General features: G+C 26.0%; 5 protein-coding genes across 5 annotated transcripts; 2 read left to right on the top strand and 3 right to left on the bottom strand.

Moving 5' to 3' along the window:
* Positions 1 to 208: 208 nt before the first annotated feature.
* On the top strand, positions 209 to 968 carry OCT59_025449 (uncharacterized protein; the record flags this gene model as incomplete). The annotated part of the gene is made up of 2 exons (XM_066138535.1): positions 209 to 427; positions 528 to 968. The coding sequence occupies 2 exons, from the start codon at positions 209 to 211 to the stop codon at positions 966 to 968; spliced, it is 660 nt and encodes a 219-aa protein (XP_065992111.1).
* A 443-nt stretch (positions 969 to 1,411) lies between these two features.
* On the bottom strand, positions 1,412 to 6,118 carry OCT59_025448 (uncharacterized protein; the record flags this gene model as incomplete). The annotated part of the gene is made up of 5 exons (XM_025330701.2): positions 1,412 to 4,947; positions 5,037 to 5,397; positions 5,475 to 5,665; positions 5,742 to 5,811; positions 5,879 to 6,118. 5 exons carry the CDS (start codon positions 6,116 to 6,118, stop codon positions 1,412 to 1,414), a joined length of 4,398 nt encoding a protein of 1,465 aa, XP_025170481.2.
* Positions 6,119 to 10,220: 4,102 nt separating this feature from the next.
* On the bottom strand, positions 10,221 to 12,148 carry OCT59_025447 (uncharacterized protein; the record flags this gene model as incomplete). Its single annotated transcript, XM_066138522.1, has 10 exons — positions 10,221 to 10,303; positions 10,373 to 10,459; positions 10,578 to 10,702; positions 10,766 to 10,909; positions 10,997 to 11,109; positions 11,191 to 11,318; positions 11,392 to 11,492; positions 11,578 to 11,789; positions 11,865 to 11,929; positions 12,004 to 12,148. The coding sequence occupies 10 exons, from the start codon at positions 12,146 to 12,148 to the stop codon at positions 10,221 to 10,223; spliced, it is 1,203 nt and encodes a 400-aa protein (XP_065992110.1).
* Positions 12,149 to 12,265: 117 nt separating this feature from the next.
* OCT59_025446 (uncharacterized protein) lies at positions 12,266 to 13,270 on the bottom strand. Its single transcript, XM_025320812.2, has one exon. The coding sequence runs from the start codon at positions 13,192 to 13,194 to the stop codon at positions 12,490 to 12,492; it is 705 nt and encodes a 234-aa protein (XP_025170483.2). The 5' UTR covers positions 13,195 to 13,270; the 3' UTR covers positions 12,266 to 12,489.
* A 4,352-nt stretch (positions 13,271 to 17,622) lies between these two features.
* Positions 17,623 to 18,906, top strand: OCT59_025445 (uncharacterized protein; the record flags this gene model as incomplete). Its single annotated transcript, XM_066138512.1, has 2 exons — positions 17,623 to 18,159; positions 18,379 to 18,906. The coding sequence occupies 2 exons, from the start codon at positions 17,623 to 17,625 to the stop codon at positions 18,904 to 18,906; spliced, it is 1,065 nt and encodes a 354-aa protein (XP_065992109.1).
* Positions 18,907 to 26,933: the final 8,027 nt, after the last annotated feature.

The following is a 26,933-nucleotide window of genomic DNA, read 5'->3' as shown; positions in this document are numbered from 1 at the left end:
AATGTAGATCTGAAATGAAATTTACTTAATATAGTATATCAAAATCAACCTGAAAATTTCAATCATATTTCCGTGATGAATACGTTGAATACGTTACACTAGTATTACATTCGAAAAAAAAACACGGGATCAAATCAGAATAAAGTCGCGATCTTTTCGATCTTTTCACTGAAAAAAAAAAATTATACTTCAAAATTTATTGACACCAATGGAAATAAAAAAAATTGAGCATGATACTCCTTATGATATATTTGTATGGATACCATACGATCAGTTTGATAATATAAAAGAAACGAGAGAAAGAGATTATCCAAATAAAGTATTTTCAGCAATATGGAAGAATGCTTATGATTACAAATATTGTAAAATTCAAAATAAATCAGTTACCTTAAAATGTTTAAATATTACAAATGAATTTATAAATAAGGTATGAAATTTTTAATTTTTAATGAATTTTATATACATATATAGTACATATATATATTATATTTTTCAATATCAATCTTTTAATTTTTGCGTTTTAATAGGTTAAAGAATATTCAATTAAATGTCGTTATAGTAATGTTAATAATATTTTGTATGGAATTTCTCAAAATCCAAATACAAAGGATTATTTTATGGTTTTCTTTAATGAACATTATTATGAAAAATGGGATGATCAATCTATTATTTCTATTATTACAAAAGAATTTTGCGTACCAGATTTAGGAAACAATTTTACAAACCGGATCAGCGAATATAGAATTAAAGAAATTCAATTAATAATGGATTCTTATGAATATATAAATTGGATACCATACAATCAATTTAATTATATTAAAGAAATAGGACAAAGAGATTTTGATAAAGTATATTCAGCAATATGGAAGAATGGTTCATTATATAATAGAGATCGAAATGAAATAATTACTTTAAAATGTTTATATAACTCACAAAGTATTACTAATGGATTTGTAAATGTGGTATGAAATTTTTTTAATTTTTTTATAAATTTGATCACTTTTTATATAATAATATTTAAAAATTATAAAATTTTATAGGTTAGGGCATATACAAATTACTGTTATTCACGTGACATTAATATATATGGGATATCTCGAAATTTATATACAAAAGATTATATTATGGTTTTCCCAAGCGGATATTTTTGTGAAAAATGTGGCGATCAATATACTAATATAGGAGATAAATGGTGTAAAACATGTTTAACAAATGATTTAAAAAATAATTTTGTAAACTGGACTAGTGGAAATAAAGAAATTGACAAGTTTATTCAAAAAATACAATTAAAAATTGATTTGAAAATCAATTTTACAAACTGGACATGTGAAGTGAAAAAATTGACAATATAATTCAAAAAATTCAATTAAAAGTCAACATAGTGTGCAATTATAGAGGGCTGACTGTATTATTAATGTTTTATAGGTAATAATAATTTACTTTCATATTCCCCATATAATTCAAATGCTTTAACCTCATCCTTTGCAGTTCCTATTCCATTTTCATAACAATATCCAAGATTATATATTGAGTAAATGTGACCTTTATCAGCAGATTCATTATATAATTCAAATGCTTTGATTTCATTTTTTTCAGTTCCTATTCCATATTGATGGCATTCTCCAAGATTATTCATTGAGTCAATATGGCCTTTACTAGCAGCTAATTTATATAATTTAAATGCTTTAATTTTGTTTATTTCAGTTCCTATTCCATGTTGATAACAATATCCAAGATCATTAATTGAATCAATATGACCTTTTTCAGCAACTTCTTGATATAATTCAAATGCTTTAATTTTACTTTTTTCAGTTCCTACACCATAATAATAACATTCCCCAAGTTGATATATGGAATCAATATGACCTTTTGCAGCTGCTTTTTTAAATAATTTAAATGCTATAATTTCATTCTTTATAGTTCCTATTCCATGTTGATAACAATATCCAAGATTACTCATTGAAATAATATGATCTTTCTCAGCAGCTTTTTTATATAATTCAAATGCTTTAATTTCATTCTTTTCAGTTCCTATTCCATGTTGATAACAATATCCAAGATCATTCATTGAAGTAATATAACCTTTATTAGAAGCTTCTTTATATAATTCAAATGCTTTAATTTCATTTTTTTCAGTTCCTATTCCATGTTGATAACAATATCCAAGATCATTCATTGAATCGATATGATTATTCTCAACAGCTTTTTTATATAATTCAAATGCTTTAATCTCATTTTTTTCAGTTCCTATTCCATGTTGATAACAGTGTCCAAGATCTTTCATTGAATCAATATAATTATTTTCAACTGCATTCTTATATAATTCAAATGCTTTAATTTCATTTTTTTCAGTTCCTATTCCATAATAATAATATTCTGCAAGATTATATATTGCATCAATATCTCCTTTTTCAGCTAACTTTTTATATAATTCAAATGCTTTAATATCACATTTTTCAGTTCCTATTCCATAGCAATAACATTCTACAAGTCTATATATTGCATCAATATCTCCCTTTTCAGCTGATTTTTTATATAATTCAAATGCTTTAATATCATTTTTATTGGTTCCTATTCCATGTTGATAACAATATCCAAGATCTTTCATTGAATCAATATGATTATTTTCAACTGCATTCTTATATAATTCAAATGCCTTAATTTCATTTGTTTCAGTTCCTATTCCATAATAATAATATTCTGCAAGATTATATATTGCATCAATATCTCCTTTTTCAGCTAACTTTTTATATAATCCAAATGCTTCATTTTCATTTTTTTCAGTTCCTATTCCATAACAATAACATTCTGCAAGTCTATATATTGCATCAATATAATCATTCTCAACTGCTTCTTTATATAATCCAAATGCTTTAATTTCATTTTTTTCAGTTCCTATTCCATGTTGATAACAATATCCAAGATTATTAATTGAATCAATATGATTATTTTCAACAGCTTTTTTATATAATACAAATGCTTTAATTTCATTTTTTTCAGTTCCTATTCCATGTTGATAACAAAATCCAAGATCATTCATTGAATTAATATGATTATTTTTAACAGCTTTTTTATATAATTCAAATGCTTTAATTTCGTTTTTTTCAGTTCCTATTCCATATTGATAACAATATCCAAGATCATTCATTGAATCAATATGATTATTCTCAACAGCTTTTTTATATAATTCGAATGCTTTAATTTCGTTTTTTTTAGTTCCTATTCCATGTTGATAACAATATCCAAGATCATTCATTGAACCAACATGATTATTCTCAACAGCTTTTTTATATAATTCAAATGCTTTAATATCATTTTTATTGGTTCCTATTCCATGTTGATAACAATATCCAAGATCTTTCATTGAATCAATATGATTATTTTCAACTGCATTCTTATATAATTCAAATGCCTTAATTTCATTTGTTTCAGTTCCTATTCCATAATAATAATATTCTGCAAGATTATATATTGCATCAATATCTCCTTTTTCAGCTAACTTTTTATATAATTCAAATGCTTTAATATCACTTTTCTCAGTTCCTATTCCATAACAATAACATTCCACAAGTCTATATATTGCACCAATATCTCCTTTTTCAGCTGATTTTTTATATAATTCAAATGCTTCATTTTCATTTTTTTCAGTTCCTATTCCATAATAATAACATTCTGCAAGATTATATATTGCATCAATATAATCATTCTCAACAGCTTTTTTATATAATCCAAATGCTTTAATTTCATTTTTTTCTGTTCCTATTCCATGTTGATAACAATATCCAAGATTATGAATTGAATCAATATATTCTTTTTCAGCTGCTTTATTATATAACTCAAATGCTTTAACCTCATTTCTTTCAGTTCCTATTCCATGTTGATAACAATATCCAAGGTTATTAATTGAGTCAATATATTCTTTTTCAGCTGCTTCATTATATAATTTAAATGCTTTAATTTCATTTTTTTCAGTTCCTATCCCATGTTGATAACATTTTCCAAGTTGATATATTGAAATAACATGCCCTTTTTTAACTGCTTCATTATATAACTCAAATGCTTTAATTTCATTTTTTTCAGTTCCTATTCCATATTGATTACAATATCCAAGATTATTAATTGAATCAATATATTCTTTTTCAGCTGCTTCATTATATAACTCAAATGCTTTAACCTCATTTTTTTTAGTCCCTATTCCATGTTGATAGCAATATCCAAGATTATTAATTGAATCAATATATTCTTTTTCAGCTGCTTCATTATATAATTTAAATGCTTTAATTTCATTTTTTTCAATTCCTATTCCATATTGATAGCAATATCCTAAGTTACTTATTGCATTAACTTGACCCTTTTCAACTGCTTCATTGTATAATTCGAATGCTTTAATTTCATTTTTTTCAGTTCCTATCCCATGTTTATAACAATTTCCAAGATAATTCATAGAATTATTATGACCTTTTTCAGTAGCTTCTTTATATAATTCAAATGCTTTAATTTCATTTGCACTAGTTATGATTCCATAATGATAAAAAATTGCTAATAGAAAAATATTTTGTAGCTTATTCATGTTATCTAATAAATAGTTAAATATTTCTCTTTTGCTTTTATTTTTCATTATTATGTGTTGCTTAATTAGTTGAATAAAATCTTCTTTACTAATTCCTCTTTGAATAGCATTTTCATATAGTGACAATAACTCATTAATGATATTTTCATTATTTAAATCAATATTATTAATCTGCTCATTAGCTTCATTATTAAAATTTAATTGATTATTAGTAATATTATCATTACCGAGTGACTTATTGTTTTCAATAGCAATTATAGTATCGTTTTCATTGATTAATAAAGTGTTTGTGTCAATTATATTCAAATTAACTAATTTTAGATTTGACAATACTTGTTGCATATCTGGTCGATCACTTGGGTTATTTTTCCAACATTCTAAAAAAGAAAATAAATTGTGAAAATAAGTTAGAATAAATATTAGTAAATTAATATTAGTAAATCAAAACAAATATTTTATAATATACTTGTATAAATGTTAATGTAATCATTTGGCGTATTAGGAATGGGTGTCTCTCTTTTTCCCTCTGAAATTTCCAACATTAATTTTGGTTGGTGATAAAAACAATTATATGATTTAAATGGTTTTTCCCCAGATGATATCTCCCATAGAAGTACACCAACACTATACACGTCTGATTTCTCATTTGGTTTATAGTGATAACCAACTTTATTATTTTTATCTATTTGTTCTTGAAAATGTTGTGGATCAATATAAGCTATTTTTCCATATATATGATTTTGAGTTGATACTTCAGCTAATTTACGTGAAAGTCCAAAGTCTGCTAATTTTACTATATTCTGATGAATTAATATATTATCTGAATGCTATTTATTAATAAAGCAACATTAAATTAGTATATTTATATTTAAAAATAAAAATCAGAAGTTCATAGAATACTTACTAAGTCACAATGAACGATATTGTTTTGATGTATACATGAGACTGCATCAGCAATTTGAATTGCAAATTGCAATTTTACGTTCCAATCTAATTTACTGAAATTATCTTTCAAATAATTTCCTAATGTACCACTATCTGCATACTCAAGGATAAGCAAATAATTTGAAGTTGGATCTATATTATCTTCATTGTCTAAATAAAAAATGGATAAATTAATTTAAATCATTATATTTGATCTTTCAATTAAATTTGTATAATTAGTACTTACTTTCTCTTTTAGCGATACCAAAAAACCGAATAATATTTACATGAAGATTAACTTTATGCAATAATTTTATCTATACATAGAAATTTGATAAATCAGTATTACTAGCTAGTAACTGCTAACAAACATTACGACAGTACCTCATTGACAATTTCTTTTATAATAAGATTATTTCTCTCAAAAGATTTTAATGCGACAATAGTATTTGAATTTTTCCAAGTAGCTTTATATACTTTACCAAATGCTCCATGACCTATAAATCTAATATCTTTAAATTCGCTATAAACATGACAATTGATATAATCTTCAGCAACGCCACCCTCGACCCATTGAATAAATTTGTCTGTATCAATATTTTTTTTATTGGAACTGCTTGCCATTTTCTAAAATGCTTTTGGAGTTTAAAACTTGTGTATTTATATGTCGCATGAGTGACGTTACACATGAGATCCGTGCATCAATTTTAAGCTGCAACATGCATCATTACGTCAATCGCTGAAAGTGATTGTTAGAATGAGTTCACGTATATCTTTCCTTTTATTTATATTTCAGGGACCTGGGCCAGTACCTAGAAAAGGAAATAATTTTCTTGACAGAATTATAACCAGCTAAAAAATCATGAAAATCTTTCCTTTACAGATAATTCCTTGTGGAAAGCTATTACCTTTTTTGGATACTGACCAAAATTATCATAATTCCGACTTCGTAATAAAGTTTTCGCAAACTCATTTAACTCTAAGCATCTCTTTTCGGGAGCAAGTAGAACCCGAAATATATATAAAAAGGTCAAATAATCGTGTAGGTTTTTCCTTTTGTGATAAATTCTATTTAAATATTATTGCTTCATATCAGGATCATCACAATATTCTCCATCATATTCTCGAGTGTAATATAGTGTAATATATTTCATTAATCAAAGTACTTTGAAATCTTAAATCGATATCATATCGGAGCACAATAAGTCTTGATTTTTTGATTAATATCTAATTTACCACGTCTACCTTTTTAGATACTGGCTGATGCTATTATCTTATCCCAACAATCCGCAGAAAAACCTATCAATACATTGAAAGGTAATCTCAATATAATATTTTTTAGAGATGAATTATAGTATTTGAACATTTAAAAGATATCTTGTTCAATGATGCAAAATCCACTTATCTGTACGACATAAAATTTCATTCCCAAGCGCAACACAATTTTTTATCCGAGCTAAACTACCTATAAAAGCACTATGCCTAAAATAAATACACCTGCCTCTACTTCTACTACTGCTGGAAATGACTTTTTTGTAAGGAATAAGACTTGAACATTGACGATAACGACTTAAGTATTATTCGCAAAAAAGATTGACAGTCATGCTTTCCTCAAGATGCCCGAGCAGAAGCTCAGAAATTATGTATTAAGGATGGACCTGCTTTAAAGCTTGTGGATTTTGCTAAGGAAAGTAAAGAGAAAAAGTTGAGGGCCCAATAAGAATCACCGTGAAAGGAATTACCATAGATCTTCAGTTCGAAGTTGTGGGTTGATACCATGACCAAGAATAAACAAAAGGATTCAGCGGCGGGTTTAATGTAGAGCGTGCTGCAGTTCAAGAGCTCTTACCATACGATCATGAGGAAAAGGAAGGCATCTGTGGCCATGATGGGTTCGACTACCTACCATAGGTAAAATATTCTTTTTATTAGCAAATGAGGGATGTAGGCGTTACTAGCTCGTACTTTCTCTATTTCAGCCTCAGACTAATACTTCCTCATGTATGCACTGAAAGGGATTTATTGCTCGAAAGCCGACTATTACATAGTGTTTACCAAGGAAATAATGAAAGATGATGTATAACTTCATCGAAGTTATGGAGGTAATCGTTGGTTTGTTGAAGAATATGGTAGAAGTCTTGGTTCTCCAGATATTGTAAGAGGGTAAGGACAAAATTATATATTAAAGAATAATCAGCAGCCGAAAGGCTACATTGGCATAGACGTTATGTATCATGGGCAAAAGTCTCTTGTTTTGTATTTATTTTTTGCGTGTTACATAACATTTGCTACATAACATTAAACAGAGCTCAAGATTAGTATCGGGGAGTTAGAAAAAGTAAAATGGACGAGAATTTATGTTGAAAAACTTTGATAAAAGCTCGCCAAATGAGCAATTGAAAGAGAAGCAAATTAGCATAAGAAGCAAGAAATATATATACGAGTGATAGGGAATAAAAAAAATCAACTTGACTTTCAGAGTCGATTTCCGTAGTCTACTCTCATGGAATCGTTCGTTCCACTTGAGGGCTCGAAAATGGTTCCAACGTTCTGCTCCAAAACCGATTTGAGTCACTCCATTTTGAACTTTTTCCATCGTAACGCAGTGTCCTGTAATCGGACTGATATTACAGTGATGGACTAGTGGACTAATGGATTATTGGACTTATACCGCTTTAAAATTTAATCTTATTTACATTTCTAATTTTTCGTTAAAAACTATACTGTGTCAGATATTTAAAATCAAGCAAAATTATGATTTTTGTTAAGAAAATTTTTCTCCATTTTTCCATTTTCAAGAGCCGATAACATTAAAGTCATTAAGTAATTAAAATTTTATTGGCTTCAAAATTTTAAATTAAGTAAAAATCTTTCTTGAATTCAAAAATAATGACACATAATAATCTTATATGGGTTAATGCTGGATATAAATTAATTAGCACATTTTTTCACCATCATACTATGAGTTTTTGTATAACTATTTAATATATCATGTTTGATCTATTTATTAATACATATGTTAATAATAGAATTTTATGATATAGGAGAATCAGTTGAATAAAAAAAACTTTTTGTTTTTAAGGAAAAATAAAATACACTTAGTATTTCATAAAAAGGGAGAATTTTTTTAATTTTTATTTATATTTTACTGAAAATAATTATCAAAATATGAACTTTTTTATGACATTTATAAATATATAGCTCAACCATAAACCAATTTTTTAATACTAAAGTTAATCAAATTCCTACCATGAATATAGTTATTAATAATATTATTAATGGGACTATTAATAAAGGAATTCAGAACAACGTGAAGAACAGGATAGTTAATTATTTAAATAAAGCCATCTAGGAGTCATCTATGATGGAGTTATTTCATCTCAAAAGTTCTTAGTGTTATTGCTTTAAGATGTAAAATATGGAATTGTTCTATAATTATTTGAAATTAGTCAAATATTTTCATTTCTTCCGTACCTTGGTCAATTAAAAAAGGAGCGTATTTAATTGTCCCTACTAAGATAGCTCATGGAGATCTTTTAACCTAGAACTCTTCTTCTTTTTCACCTAATTTTTCCAAATTAATAGATTTTTCATCTACATTTTAACCATCTATAATGTGAAAAAACCAAATGGAAATGACTTTTTTAGTATTTATATATTTTTTTCCGTTTTTATTTGTTTACAATGAAAAAATATATATATTATCATTAAGCCCTAAATGGAAAAAAATTGATTTTTAACTATATTTTGTTATTAAACAAAATTTTGAGAAAGTATTGTATGATATTGCATCAATGCATCATGTTATTGCTCGATATTATCAATTATTTTCGCAATGAAAAAAGTAGCATTCACGTGATATATGCATATTCAACCCGGAGTGATGTTAGGCCCAAAGTCACGTGATTGTATCTTTTTTTTTATTTCTATTAGGAACGTATTTCAATATTTATAATTCCATATTTTCGTTATCGAGGTGATACAGTAATTATTACCCTTTTGCCCTGAACAATACAGAAAATACTAACGAGTACGATCATCAAAAAATTCAATATACCGTATTTTGCGGGCCACAGTACCCCCCCGTACAGTACTCTATATACAACTCCCATTTTCTACCGATTTTATTATTTAAAATAATTTAATAAATACCTAGGTATTACGCATGATAAATACCCAATTATTAAATAAGTTTTATACATATCTACTAATAAATCTACATCATACGCGGGGTACTGCGGCCCCGTTATACGGTACTGTATTTAATGCTATAGGTGTCGTCACGGGTACGGTACGCACATCTGCGAAATTTGATTAAGCTTATTCCGTAATGCTGCAATGCTGTAATTTTTTTTACGGTCATGGCATTTTGAATAATTTCGGCATATACCGTAACTCCGACACCGTAATTACTGCCGTAATTCAAGAATTTCAACAGCATCTATATACTGTATTTATGTTATATTGTTATACACAAGTTACTGTGATGCTTTTAATTTATTTACGTGATATTACTACAAATTCCGTTGTTTTTTAAAAAAAAAAATTATAATGAACAAAGTCAAAATCATTTTATTAAATATAAAATTACATTTTTTTTTTTACAATAATCTATAAAATTCAAATACGTGATTCACGTTTTTTGCGTTATTTTTTTTTTACAATAATCTATCTATGATTCATTTACGTTAAATTTTTTTACTTTCTTTTTTTTTTATTACTATTTTTATTTTTGAATAATTTCATAATTTTTAAGATCAGGATTCCAAATATCAAATTCCCTTCTAAACATAGCAAAGGTAGCATCAACTAATAAAATGATATTACCAATAGTATAAACTAAAGTGATAGCGTAAAAAAAATTAGCGTTCCCGCTACCTGCGTATATCCATAAATGATAAAATATTGGTGATAATATTGAACAGTAACAAAATATATTAGTTGTTAAAAAATTATATCGCATATCTAAAAAAAAAAAGAAAAGGGAGAAACATTGGATGTTAAGTATTAATTTAAAGTGACTGTAGAATTAAAATTCTACTATTCATCATATGAATAAAACAAGAAATAAATCAATAATTACATTTTATTATTTCCGAATAAATTGGAAGAAATGCCAAATAAAGAGAAGCATCTCCAATTGATGGATATGATTTAAATATTGCCATTATCCCGCTCAATATAAAAATTGAAAATAACGGATGTTTTCTAAAAAAAAATGATTTAGTATAATTATAATAAAAAATATTTAATATAATAATTATAACTTACCTAAATTTTGTTGAAACTGGTACCATAAATACGAACGCGTGTAATTGAAAAACCACCAAAAAGAAACTTCTAAATTGATCAAACATTTCGATAAAAAAATACCAAAATAATCCAATATTTGGCGTTAAATCTGGCAATAAGAGTCTTCAAAAAAATAAAAAAATTTTTTTTTGACACGAGTTAGTAAATATTCAATTAATAACGGAAGAAATTATCAAAAAAAGTTCTTACATGACGCCATACGTAGCACCTAAAAAGTCCCAAGAACCAACTAGAAAATATGAAAATATTAATAATCCACTTAACCATACAACAAATAATCCAACACATCCAATAATTTCGCTCTGTAAAATAAAAATAAATAATGAGTAAATAAAAATAAAGTAAAATAAATATTTCATTGTTGATATTACAACAATTCATACTTTAATAATTTTCCCACTTGATTCAACGTTATTTGTGAAAATTAGTATTAAAGGTAAAAACAACATAAATGGATAAAAGCTCAAATATGTTGCCATTGCGATCCAAAACATTCCATAACTCTTATTATCTATAAAATCAAATAAAATTCGTTAAAATAGGGTTTGAACGAATGATATATAATATATTAATTATTTACAAACGTTTGAGCGAATAATAAATTCCAAGAATTATCGATAAATTAGTAAATATAATCGTAGATTTTGAAAGGCATGATGCGATTGTCAATGGATTAAATAAATAACTAGAAAATAATTTTTTTTAAATGAAAGGATAATAATATCATTTTTAAATAAATCATAAATATATATAATATTTTTTCAGGATACAATCCAGTAACAACCCATGGATCAATTTCTTTCGGTACATTATCTTTTAATTCAATCTCAAGTTTAGGAAAATTATAATAAAGTTGTTGTTTTATTCCAGCGATATTCATCAAACAATAAGCTAAAATGAGATCCATCAATACAAACGTTAATTTTGTAAAAATAACTGGTAAATAACCAAGTAATTGGAAAAATGCAAGTAATAATGGAGCCTTAAATAAAAATTAAGTTAATTTTAAATTTTGTAAATCTTTCTTATAAAAATTAACAAAACAACGATGACATACTTGATGAAAGGCACCACCATCATATGGCGGAACCCCATTTTCAAATAAATAAAGTCCTTCAGTAACTATTAATAAAATAAATAAATAATTAATTAATTAATTTCAAATAAATAAATAAATAAATACGAAAAATACATACGTCGAGTAAAACTCGTTACGGGGGTTACAATTTCTACTCGACTTCCTAAAGTTTCTGTTATACTTGAAGATTGAAAAAGAATTAACCGAATCGTAAAAGCGGCACCAAATATAAGGACACCGGTAAATTTGTTTTTCGTCGACATTTTCTTCGATAAAAAAAATCGTGAATCAAAATAAATTACACATTTAATAATTGTTTGTGTTAATTCAATTTATCAATAGTTTAAAATAGTTTTTAAAAATGTTAATCAAAAAAATCTGTTTTTTTATTTAAAAGATTTATTAAATTCTAAAACTATTTACAATTTACAATTTAAAAGAAAAAAAATTTTCGTAATTTTTTTTTTTTTGAAAAGGGGTATTTATAGACATAACAATGATCAACAGTCATGTGATCGACCACGAAGCTTACTAATAATCGTATTACACAATTGTCATAGAATTATAGAATTGTATGACTTATAAAAATAAATGCTTAAAAATTCTATTTCATACATTCTTCCCAATTAACATCAGTATTTGAAGAAGGTAGTTCTAAATCTATATCAATACTAGAATTATCATCAGAAATTTCCGAAACAGAATTATTTGGAATATAATTTAATGCATCAATCACATCGCTAGTTAAATTTGAATTTACATTTGTGATTTCGCTAATAGTTTCATCGCTAATAACGCTATTAGTAATATTATTAATATTACTTTGTTGTTCTATTTCTATTAATAATAAAGAATTATTGTTTTCAAGATTGGATTCAGTCAAAGTTGCGTTAAATTTTGATGATCGTAAATCATAATTACTACTATATTCACTTATGCTACTACTCGCCATTGAATCTAATAATTGACCTTGATTAATATGTATTTTGTAAAAGACCAATTTCTTTATGATAAAGCCAATAAATATTACGGCAATTAATATCGCTATTATCATACTGGCTATAAATGATTTATGATACGGATTACTTCCTGAGAATATACTTGATATATTTGAATTATTTGAACCTCCAGGATTTATTGTAGAAGTTGGAGTAGATAATATTTTAGTGGTAGTATATGTTTGTATATTTGAAGGAATGGAAGAATTAATTTTTTCTTCCCTTTTTACAATCAAAGAAAAACGTTTTTCTTTATCATTTTCATTTTTTGGTCTATTACTATCTTCTATACAAGCTTTTTTAATATACATTATATATTTTTTTGATTTTATTTATAGTTATTTTTTTTTTTAACGACAGTTCTTGCACTTGCAGTAGAAGAGTGACGGTATTTTGAAATTACTTATGAGCCCGATATTTATATTATAATTATATAATGATGAGTGATCCATTTATTTGTGTCACACGAATTTTTAATTATGCGGATACTACCAATTAATTATTTTTTAAACGTATATTCGGTTAGTAGGTTAGTTGGTAAATGTAAATAAAGGGTAAATATTTATGAACGTGGAAAGGAATATGGAATACATACGTTATGAATGAATTTCTTTGATAAAGATATTAAAATTATTTGTAACTCAATGTCTGATTTACGGTATTTTACAGGATAAATAAATTTATAATACGTATGTATAATCTTACCTAATAATAATGCTTCTTTAGAAGTAAAACATTAAAATTAAATTTTGGTTTCATTTTTTTTTTTTAAAAAAGAAAAATATATTAATTAATGTTAATTAGCATTAATGAAAATTCATTAATTAATATATATGAAACAAAGCTCTTTAATATATATGATCCTTGTAATTCTTGTAATTTTATAAAAAAAAAAATAAATAAATATTTTACTAATTTTTTTTTTTACAGTTTAACGGAATTTTATGATGAACAATCTTCGTTCAAACAACGCCCAAAAAAAACATCCTTCCAAAAATATATATGTATATAGTGTATATATATGCACGTGTATGCATAAAGCGTTATAATAAAAAAGAAAAGAAGAAATAAAAGGAATAATTCTTATTTTCCTTTTATATACATTCACTTAATTTTTCTGCATTAATTTATTACACAAATGAATATGCACTGCATGTATCATAAATTACAGTACACCCAATATTTGTTTATTTTATTATAGACGCAATTTTTTTGCAAGAAATTTTTTATTTTATTTTTTTTTTTCAAAAAGTGAAGATAATAAAAATTTTTTCGATTTCGATATATTTTGTAGAAATTTTTTTTTTTAATTTGAGACGATCAAAGTAGTAGTTGTTAAATCGATTATAATGTCAGCCAACATTATCGTCATTTGGGTATTCTTAAAGCTGGTCAGAATTAATCACATTAGCTGGGATCGACCGGATTAATAATAATAAAAATAATTAAACAAGGAAATGCTCAACGCACGCTTATCGTCAATACATAAACAACATTAAATATAACAATTATGCTTTGCGTTTACTACGTAGAATGTATAGAATATGTAAACAAATAAACAAACTAAATTCATAAAACTTAATAAAAAAAAAAATTTTACAATAATAAAGCACCAATCAACTCAAAAATGACGGAATTTTGTAAATCGGATTAAACCATGTTAATTGTAAACGATTTTTATTATAACTTTCACGCGCTGGAATGAGTTTAAGTTACGTTACACATAAATCGCATGATACAATGTTACGATGATACGATGATACGAAGTATGTCTGGTGACTAGACTAATTCACGCGGTGAAATTGACAACTCTGATTAAAATTATATTTCTAGTATTTTTAATTGTCAAAAAAAAAAAGACTAGTTAATATCATAATTAATAACATTACATATCTGATATAAGATTACCTGACCAATTTTATTTTATGTTTCCTTAAATGAGTCATTTATGGGATCAGAACGTGAACTTTACTTTTAATATATTGTAATGTATGAAAAAATATTTCTTGCCCGTTGTGTAAGAATATTTTTATATTTAACGTATGTTGATTTTTTTGATATTATCTCAAAGAGGCTGAAAACTAAAAATGCAGGTACAATCGTACGTAGATTTATCGTCGTACTAGTCGTACTAGATAAGAAAGAAATTGATATTCTTACTATCTTTTTGGAATAATGTGAAATAGACAAATATTAAATACGGTAATCGAAGTTAATTATTACTTTAAAAAGACAATAAATTTTTGGTTAACACAAAATTGTATTCAACTAATTTCAATTTCGCTTTGTCTTATTTATTGAGAAGTGCTAGTTTATTAATATATTTAGATAAAATATATTCGGAAGGGTATTTTTTTCACATTCTTTTTTTAAAATCCGTAACCATTAATAATTATGTCAGAATATGGTGATTTTGATGGACTGACATTTTTTGCCAATGGCTAAATATTAATAATATATTTGCAATCATATAGGCTATAAGAATTTTTAATTCCGAAGTGTAACGAATGCTATATACAGTAATTCTACGCAAAGGTGATATCTGATAGGATGTCCACCGGCACGTGATGATGTAAAGGTGATCGCAAAAATTTATTAATTACATATTGATCGTTACGCCCATTTGTGTTTCGTAAATTACCATTCTTTGATGTGGACGTTTGTTATCATATCATAATCATAACTTCCAGATTTCTTTGTTACTTTACTTCCACGTAATGATACTCGGATTTATCCGGATTGATCCGCTTTCATCCGGTTCATAAACCGAATGAAAAATATCCGGCTTGAACCGAAACCCGGATGGATTTTTTCTCAAATAAAACGCCTTAATACAATACATGAACCAAAACTATTTTTTGATTTGTTGATTTGTTACTATAAATTATAATTTTAAACAAATTTATATTCTAATATATTTTTAACGTGTTTCGCCACACTTCTTTGAATTTTTAATAAGTAAAAACTGTAAAAATAATACATTGAGATTCAACTTAATTTTTTGTTTAATGTCCAGATTTTTTAGAAAAATCTAGGTATGTCCAAATATGATTTTTTAAAATATTTATTGGTAATTTTTTTTTTAAAAAAAAATGTTGAAATTTAATAATTCAGATCAATGAATAATTAGAAATTATCAAACTAACTGGCCGATTTTGATTTTTAAAATAAATTAGTCAAATCGACTTAAACTGTATTTATTGTAAATGCTTTTTATCCAATGAGGCAATAAGATCCCTCATCCTCCTCTAGCTTTAAAAAAATGAATTTCGATAAAAATTAGAATCGGAAAAAAATATCATAAATTTTTACGTAAAAGATTTTTTTAGTTTATCCTTAAACTAATTCTAATTCTAATCCTAAGAGACTCTCTATCATACATTTACTTTAAAAACTTTTTAAGAACGAGTGAGATACGTTAAATAAACAGTTAGGTTAAAAACAGTTAAGTTGGAACTATAAAATTGTTTTTAAAAAAAGTAATGTCAATAAATTGCTGTTATTTCATAGCTAATATTTATTCTTAAATTATTTTTAGTATTTTTTGCAGATTTCAATGATTATTTTTGGGAAGTTTTCTATTAATAAACATTTTGAAATGCTATACGAATTTATTATAGACTATCATCATTTAGTCCGCAGTCAAAAAATTTTTATGTGTAAACCCAATCCGGATATAATCCTTTTGTACTGTATAATCCGGATAATGGTTTTCATTTCATCCAGATCGAAGCACTACTTTTTTGAGATTGTTCATATTATCTTGCGTTTTGACAATATTTACGGTAATTAATGCAACGATCCTTATAGTGTTTTATAAACAGATATTTTCGCCATACCTTATGTATAAATTATCCAACAACATTAGATGGTTAAATATTAATGTTGTGCCTCAGATCAGTCTGCGGAAGATCAACCCAGATCACGTGCATTCCATATTTGGTAGCGTTAATCTGCAACATTAATATAGAATAATATGCCAGAAAAAAAAACTCTCTCCCCTTTCCGTCAGATTTTATAAAATTCCGCAGTAAAACAAATTTTTATTTTATTTTTTAACCTTTATTGTTAGTAAACAAGGAGAGAGGACCACTTGGTGGCCTCGACGGAAAGTTCTCCTTAATATACCCTGTTGCTTTTAGAGAGTATTTTATAATAGTATACCAAATAGTTTTATTATTATGACACCTTTGAATATTTTACCTTCCTTTGGGAAAATAAACCCCTCTGACGCTTCTGTTTCTAAATCGCACGTGACCGTTCTTGATAAGGATGGTTACAACAAGAAATCTTTACACAAAATACGTAATATTTTTGCTTATTCGTTTCAAACTCACAAGCTCAATCCATATATAGTTAGCGATACACGAGGTAGTGGTACCTTGTATAACACCAAAAAAAGTAGATACTTCCTTATGGAGTTACACCCAAATGCTGATCTTTGTTTAACAAAGAAAAATTCTTTCAACGTCTACACCAATGATATTGATATGCTTAATGATCATCAGAGGATCTTCAACTCAACTAGTAAAAAGATCAATCTTAATTACTTAATAGGGACATATCTTGCATTTATATTTTCTATCAACAGACAATTTTCACCTGATATTGTGAAAAAGTATTTTAAACGTTTACGCCAACTATTAATAGAAAAATTAATAGCGATTAAAAATAGACTTTCTTATTCGGCTAAAAATAGACAAACCAAAACTTATATCCGGTTTAGTTCTGGAACTCACATGATCTATCTTGGATTTTATTTTCGCTGTAGTAATACTTGTACCCAACCAGCGGCATTTGTACTTCCAAATAATCAATGGCAATGCAATCAACATTTTACTCCTGTACCGGGGTTTAGATCAAATACCACACAACGGAGAGGAGAAGATTACAAAAATGTTAATTTTAATCCATGGAAAGAAGTTCACTCAACACGTTTAGGTTTAAAATATAATGTAATTATTAAACGTTATAATGAATGGAAAGGAAAGAACAATTCCGATTTAAAAGAGGTGATGGAACCTATCACAACTAATCGTAAAGGTAAATCTACAACAAGACCTTTTTACAAAGAATACAAAAATGTTGAGTTTTACGATAAAAGAACACCACAACAAGTCAAAAGATGGAATCGTTTAAAAGAATCGATCATCAAACATGAAGAATACTTATATCATAGTAAACCCTTTCTATTAAAAGAAAATTCTACAGTATTTAAAAAAGTATCTCATCTTGTGGAACGGGATCTCTCATATGAGAAATCTGAGGAGGATAAAGTATTGGATCAACTTACCCGGAAACGTGCCAAGAATTGGCGACGACGCGTTAATAATCGTAATAAACTCAAGAAAATTTTACCCACACTACCTGTTGATTTTAGTGGTGATGCTCGGAATTATTATTTCCAAACATATAACATTAATTTATTCGCTTATAAAGTTAGAAGGCGATATGATTTGTCCACAATTCCTCAATGTCAATATGGCTATTTGAAGGCCAAGAGGCTTTATAATAATTATATGGATCGCAAAAATTTACACCCTCCTATTATTAGACAACCATCTCCTCCTCAAATCATTAGTTACCCCACACAACCTCAAATTGTTCCTTTTGTAGATTACGCTTTGAGCGTTTCTCGATATGAAAGTGCCCGATTTAGGTTGGCTTCTGGTCAAAATTCTACCGCTGTTTCGACACCCGTTTTATCGCTTGTCAAACCTACATTGCCGTCCATGGTTTATCCTAGTGCAAAAGAAAAAGCTCGTTTAAACGCTTTGGCTAATGATGACACACCCTCACCTAATTCTAATCAACCTATTAATAATTTACTCCTGAGACAAATAGCACGACCTTGGTCTAAAATGAAAACCCCTTCTACGAATACCGTTGATAATTGTAATACACCTCCACCTGGTCCTAGTCGAACTATTATTGATTCACCCCAGAGACCTATTGCGCGACCTCGGAGAAAGAAAAATGATTTACCACCTACGCCTGATTCGGATATTTACCCTTTTAACTAATAGTACACCCAAATTTTAAACAAAAGACACCCAATTTTTATATAGACACCCAAATTTTATTTGACACCCAAAACTTATATAGACATCCAAAATTTATATACACCCACAAAAAAACATTTACGGACCTTTTTTATAATATATCATTTTGTATATGACAGTATTTACATACAATAGCTAGTAATAGTTAAAAGAAAAATACGCATGATAGACTAGAACTCCTTTTTTAGTTTTGTTCGTCCTCGGTTTCATGGTACCTGTTCCTTCATCGGTCGTGTTGTTGGACCAGTCTATATATAACAATTAGGTAGGATCCGTTCTATGGAATGGATGATGGAACTAATGTTGGGCCTATTCTCATGGATTAATGCTCTCTTAGATAGTTCCTTCCGACTTTACATAAAATAAAAATAAATAATAGAATAATATGCCACTATAAAATGATTATATATGAAATTTTAGAAACTTTTTGTCTATTTAGTTTATTAATATACATCAGATTATTTACATTTGATTTCGCTAATTTTTAGATATTAATAATATTCTTATACTTTATAATCAGTTTAAAATAAGAAAGTAAAATCCATATTTATTTTATATATTGCTACATTAATACATCAAGTACAGTCAGTACATTCGACTCGATTGCCCTTTTCGAAAAATTCTTGAATTAAATTATTTGCCAAATGAGCAATTAATTGGAATATTGGATTAATTGTTGCGAAAAATATTGAAACATATGATACTTTGTATTTTTTATGCCCCCTCTTACGCTTAAGTTTAATGAACTCAACACTTCAGTTATTTGGACATTTTTATACAAATTTCATATTATGAGATACGGTATATTAGATAGAAGCACTCCATTACTTAGTTTATTATTCATTTTTATACGAATGAATTACCACTATCTCTAGATATTGCTGTGTCATATTTAAATGATTTTTTTTAACTACACAGTGAAATTCGATAAACCGGATCTATCAGTTCCGGGATATCTGGTATAGCAAAAAAATTTTGATATACTGAAAATCTATTATACTGAATTTCATGCTAATAAAACTAATATACGCCGATTTAAGTTTTTCATCTTAGTTTTAAGTCATAGAGTTCATGAAATGAATATAAAATATTTTTAATTGAAGATATAAGTAATACATAACTTCAGCTGGAATTAAGATTTTTATAATTCTGGCCAAAATTAAGATTTACCGCATCACGTTACTTAAATTTTATTGGTTAATGATCACGTGATCTAGTTTATCAAATCATTTTTGTTAGAAAATTGATCCGTTATAGCGAATATCGAGCTTTTACTAGTAAACTCTGGTATATCAAAACTTATTTTAATATACGTGATTTGGTTACTACAGTATTTGGTTCCAGCAAAAAAGTCCGGTTTAAGCCCAAATCTAGTTTATCAAAGATCCGGTTTATCGAATTTCACTGTGTAACTAATACAAACTTTACAACTTACAAGTAGCAGTAGTTCAAGAATGGTATTAACAGATAGAAGAACCTTCTTTATTAAAGAATCTTTATTTAAGAATACAGGCCATAGGCTTTATTTTAAAGCTTGGACTCGCACTCATCAAGAATTTTTGGCATGTGATCGGTAATGCCGGCCAGAATTATCATAATGTTAGCCTGTATTGCTGTTAGAGGTGAGAGGTTGGCCAATATTATAGCTTCAGTTTTGTCTTAACACGAGTCCTAATTCAACTGACTTACTTGAATTGACTCACCCTGGTTCGAGTTCAAACTCTACTTTATGTAAATACTGCTTTTATTAAAATTATAGCCCTGCCTCTTATTTCACAATGAACAGTTCAGTTAATAATTCAGTTTTGAGATTTATTTTTCATGTGCTGTCACCTGCTGGCCTAAAAACTTTGTCAACAGTCGGTACTATTCTTTGAGAAGAAAATGAGCCTACAATTTCACTTGCGATGTGCTCTTCCCATTATCATGAGATTTTTTTACAATATTTAAAAATATTAGAGGCAGAAAATGATAATGCTACCAGTAAATTTAAAGAAAAATATTTACAATATATAAATTAATAAATAACTACACTAAAAAATCAAATGAACGAATTTATTAGTTCTTTTTGTTATTTGACACTGTAAATATATTAATATTCGAATCACATAAATTCAGTAACAATAAAACACGTATGTAGGGTCAAATAGATTCCAAATAGCTTCAATCTGGTAGATTTACGTTACCAAATATTATACTTATCAGTTATCAATAAATAGAATAATTAAAGAAATTTCGGGCAACTTTTTGAACAATTTATTAAAATTGCCTGAGAATATATTAATCTTATAAAATAAAAAATAATACATATTTCTTGGGTTCATTTAATTTAAAGTCGTGATGGTAAATTTAATCAGAAAAGAACATATTTAATAGCATATAAATATAGCTAATTGGAATAGTTATATATTCCTAATTAGCCAGGATATAGCTAATATGTAACATGTTTTTATTTTGAGTTTGATTTAAATATTCAGTTATTGTTATATTAATAATGTACTATTATTATTCGGAATTCATCTTCACTAAATAGTCTATTTAAGAATATTACACCATATATTAAATACTATTGAGCCAAGTAGCAAGACAAGGAAATAATTATAAATTTATAATTTATTTTCATATTTCTTATATAATTCAAATGCTTTAATTACATTTTTTTCAGTTCCTATTCCATTCTCATAGCAATATCCAAGATCATATATTGAATATATGTGGCCCTTTTCAGTTAATTCACTATATAATTCAAATGCTTTAATCTCATTTTTTTCAGTTCCTATTCCATATTGATAGCATTCTCCAAGATTATTCATCGAAGTAAGATGACCTTTTTCAGCAGCTTCTTTATATAACTTAAATGCTTTAATTTCATTTTTTTTAGTTCCTATTCCATAATAAAAACACTCTGCAAGATTATATATTAAATAAACATCTCCTTTTTCAGCTGATTTCTTATATAACTCAAATGCTTTACTTTCTTTTTTTTCAGTTCCTATTCCATGTTGGTAACAATATCCAAGATCATTAATTGAATCAATATGGCCTTTTTTAGCAGCTTTATTATATAATTCAAATGCTTTAAAATTATTTATTTCAGTTCCTATTCCATATTGATAGCATTTTCCAAGATTATATATTGAATCAATATGACCTTTTTCAGCAGTTTTATTGTATAGTTTAAAGGCTTTTGTTTCATTTTTTTCAGTTCCTATTCCATAATAATAACATTCTGCAAGTCTATATATTGCATCAATATTTCCTTTTTCAACTGCATTCTTATATAATTCAAATGCCTTAATTTCATTTTTTTCTGTTCCTATTCCATGTTGATAACAATATCCAAGATTATAAATTGAATCAATATATTCTTTTTCAGCTGCTTTATTATATAACTCAAATGCTTTAACCTCATTTCTTTCAGTTCCTATTCCATGTTGATAACATTTTCCAAGTTGATATATTGAAATAACATGCCCTTTTTCAACTGCTTCATTATATAACTCAAATGCTTTAATTTTACTTTTTTCAGTTCCTACACCATAATAATAACATTCCCCAAGTTGATATATGGAATCAATATGACCTTTTGCAGCTGCTTTGTTAAATAATTTAAATGCTATAATTTCATTTGTTTCAGTTCCTATTCCATAATAATAATATTCTGCAAGATTATATATTGAATCAATATCTCCTTTTTCAGCCAACTTTTTATATAATTCAAATGCTTTAATATCACTTTTCTCAGTTCCTATTCCATAACAATAACATTCCACAAGTCTATATATTGCACCAATATCTCCTTTTTCAGCTGATTTTTTATATAATTCAAATGCTTCATTTTCATTTTTTTCAGTTCCTATTCCATATTCATAACATTCTGCAAGTCTATATATTGCATCAATATCATCATTCTCAACAGCTTTTTTATATAATCCAAATGCTTTAATTTCATTTTTTTCTGTTCCTATTCCATGTTGATAACAATATCCAAGATTATAAATTGAATCAATACATTCTTTTTCAGCTGCTTTATTATATAACTCAAATGCTTTAACCTCATTTCTTTCAGTTCCTATTCCATGTTGATAACAATATCCAAGATTATAAATTGAATCAATACATTCTTTTTCAACTGCTTCATTATATAACTCAAATGCTTTAATTTCATTTTTTTCAGTTCCTATTCCATATTGATTACAATATCCAAGATTATTAATTGAATCAATATATTCTTTTTCAGCTGCTTCATTATATAACTCAAATGCTTTAACCTCATTTTTTTTAGTCCCTATTCCATGTTGATAGCAATATCCAAGATTATTAATTGAATCAATATATTCTTTTTCAGCTGCTTCATTATATAATTTAAATGCTTTAATTTCATTTTTTTCAATTCCTATTCAAACAGTTCTTTACTCTATGAAAAATAAATAATTTCAACTTTCATTATTTTTATTTTTAATTACTTATTACTGTTCTTAAATCTTTATTAAACAATAAGTTCTTATTAATTTTGATAACCAATTATATTCTATAGAATAGACAACTTTAAGTTGATAAATAAATAAATTATTTATTATACAGTAACAAACAAAATTCTCTAATATTATATTACACTATTATATATCCTTAAAATCTTAATATAGTCTTGATCGTTAATATGAAATAATAGTGATGGTATATATATTTACCAAAATGTAAACTGAAGGGTAATCTTGATAATGTGTATTTGTCGAATGGCGCTGTAAAATTATATCTACAAATTTTTTTTGCATTGTTAAAAAAAAGTATTTAACAGAATCTCCAACCCGACATTAACTTGCAAGTACCCAATTTTTTCCCCAATATAAATACTCTAGGCGGTTTGATATTCTTTAAGTGTTAAAGTGTGTTGTTATAGTTGTTAATAAAGTTGATAAGAAGTTATCATTGTTATTTAAATAATAAAGAATATATAATTAAATACATAATCGTAATGCAGATAATCAAACGTATTTCTAGTTTTGTGTTTTCGTTCATTGAGGAACGTCTTCTGGTTCCTTAAGGAGTTGGTAAATGTAACTAATATTAAAAGTAATTATTTGTCGAAATTCTTGACACAAAATTTTGGAATAATTTTTTTAGTCAGAGACATGAATTTATGTTTAACCCATTATAAATATATAACTAACTGGTAATATTATTAAGTGAATGAAATACTGCCTATTAGAAACTATTACATAATATACATATATACGGTGTACCGTTTGAACGAAAAGTGCCAAAATTTCGAAAAATTGATTTTTCGAATTTTTGAATTTTAAAATCTCCTTATAAGGAGATTCTCCTTATAAGGAAAATCTCCTTTTATGGCAATGTAACGTTACACAAATGTCCAAATAAGGAAGTTGGTGTTACCAAATTTCCTTTTTTGGACGTTTTGTGTAACGTAGATCTATCCTATAAAAGGAAAATTTCCTTATAAGGCGATTTTAAAAGTTCAAAATTTCAAAATTTCAAAATTTCAAAAAAAAATTACCATAAAAGGAAATTTTTTTTAAGATTTTTGAAATTTTGAAATTTCGAAATTTTGAATTTGAAAATCGCCTTTTAAGGAAATTTTCCTTTTATGTAAGGGATCTACGTCGCACAATATTTAATTTATAGTGCCAGCCAGAATTATAATCTCCTTATACGGAAATTTTGTTTAAAAATATTTTTTTAACAAATCTGGTGGCTAAACTATTTACCCGAATTCGAAATCATGTGTTAATATTTATTTTTACCAAAAATTGGAGTAATCCTGGCCGGATTTAAGAAAAATATTAATGTAACGTTACACAAATTTCCAAAAAAGGAAATTTTGCTTCTCGCAAAAAATTGGAAATTTGGTTTCACAAATACTCCAAAAAAGGAAATTTACATGGCGATCACTTAATTCCGGCCAGCATTATAAATTTTTTATATTCTTTATTAATTAAAAAAATTTAATTTTTTTAATAAACTTTTAATTTTTTATTTTTAATGATCTATATATACTTTATTAATATTAAGTTCATATACCATATAAAAAATTATCATAAGCTATATCCATCCAATAGAATGCAATCATCAAAATAATAAACTTTTAATAAACTTTAACTTTTTAATTTTTTTTAATAATAATAATTATTATTATTATTATTATTAGCATTATATTAATTTTTTAATTATGCAAAATAATTATCAATTTTACCAATGGCTGGTATCTTCTAATATTTGTATTTGAATAATACATATTTTTAATGAAGAAAAAGCAATATATGATAAAATTTATATTAATAAAATTTTTAATAATTTTTATTTTTTTATTTTTTAATTTTTTTTAAAAAACTTTTTAACTTTTAACTTTTCTTAATAAACTTTTTAATTTTTTTGTTTTCTTTTATCAAATTATTTTCAATTATACAAAATAATTATCAATTTTACTAATGGCTAGCATTTTCCAATATCTGTATTTAAGCGATATATTAATATTTTTAATGAAGAGAAAGCAATATATAATAAAACTTATATAATATTCTTTTTAATAAATTTTATATTTTTTTTAATAAACTTTTTTTATAAACTTTTTAATTTTTCTTAATAAACATTTTAATTTTTTTTAATAAGCTTTTTAATTTTTTTTAATTTTTTTTGTTAATTTTTTTATCAAATTTTCAATTATACAAAATAATTATTACTGATTTTATTAATAACTCAATATTTGTATTTAAGTGATATATTAAATATATTTTTAATGAAAAGAAAACAATATATAATGAACTTATTTAATATTCTTTTTAATAAAATTTTTTATAATTTTTATAGAAATATGTTTTTTTTTCACCTGCAATATGTCACATCTTCCTTTTTTTTGGTAATTTTTATATATTAATTATGTTGATCATTTTGATCATATGACTTTGTTAAGATTTCCCATTTTTTTAAAAAATCCTGGTGTGAAACCTTATGCACTTATTATGTACTATAAGAAACCTTATACTATATGTATTTTTAACCGCTCTGCAAGTTTTCTCAATATATCAAAAGAGATTTAAATTGTCATTTTGACTTTTATATGTAAAATGTTATAGGAATTCCTATAAGAAATATGTATACAGAAAGGATACGTTTTGTATACATTTTATGTACGTTTTTATAGATTCTGTATACAAATTCTGTATATTTAATAAGCAATTCATTTTTGAACATTTTTTAAAAAAACTAATGTATACGGAAAAAATTAATCATGCGGAATGTATACGGAATTTTTAAACTTAAGATAATTTTACCCATCATAACACAAGATCACATGATTGTTTATTGTTTTGTTATGATACGTTTTTTGTTTTTTATATAAACCCTTACTTGATCTTCTGATCTTCCTTTCTGTCTTTCCTTTCCTTTCTCTTTCTCTTATCTTATTTTTGTTATTTTTTCTAAATTTTTCTTCTTTCTTTGTCACCCCCTTTTAAAAATAATTTTTTTTTTCATACCTCACTTTAAAAAAAATTTTTTTTCATCACTCTCCTTTGAAAAAAAATTTTTTTTTATCGCTCCTTTAAAAAAAATTTTTTTCTTTTATTTCCACTCTTCTTTTTTTTGAAAAAAAATTTTTTCTTTCTATTTCTATTTCCTTTTTATAAAAAAATTTTTATTTTTCTAACTTTGACGTCCTCCCTTTAAAAAAAAATTTTTTTTTAACTTTCCTAACTTCGTTATCCCTCTTTTTTAAAAAATATTTTTTTTGGTTTATTCTTTATTCCCCTTTCTTCTTTATTTATATTTAATTTCATAGGCCAGCAGATTTTTTTTGTGAGAATATTCAGTTTCTTTTTTTTTTTTGTAAATCAGTTTGGAAGTCCTTTTCTTTTTGTAGAATGATTCAGGATTTTTTTTTTTTTTAAGTCAGTTCAAATTTTTTTGTTTTTTTGTATGTTGGGTTCAAATTCTTTTCTTTTTGTAGGTTGTTTCAGTTTTGTTGCTTT

Source organism: Rhizophagus irregularis, chromosome 5 (genome assembly GCF_026210795.1).
Source record: "Rhizophagus irregularis chromosome 5, complete sequence".
Classification (NCBI taxonomy): Eukaryota; Fungi; Glomeromycota; class Glomeromycetes; order Glomerales; family Glomeraceae; genus Rhizophagus; species Rhizophagus irregularis.
Note: the sequence above shows the minus strand (reverse complement) of the source record. Positions and strands in the feature narration are given on the sequence as shown.

What these genes read in the sequence shown, in the direction of transcription:
- OCT59_025446 (XM_025320812.2), bottom strand. Translation starts at nt 13,194, where the DNA reads ATGTATATTAAAAAAGCTTGTATAGAAGATAGTAATAGACCAAAAAAT.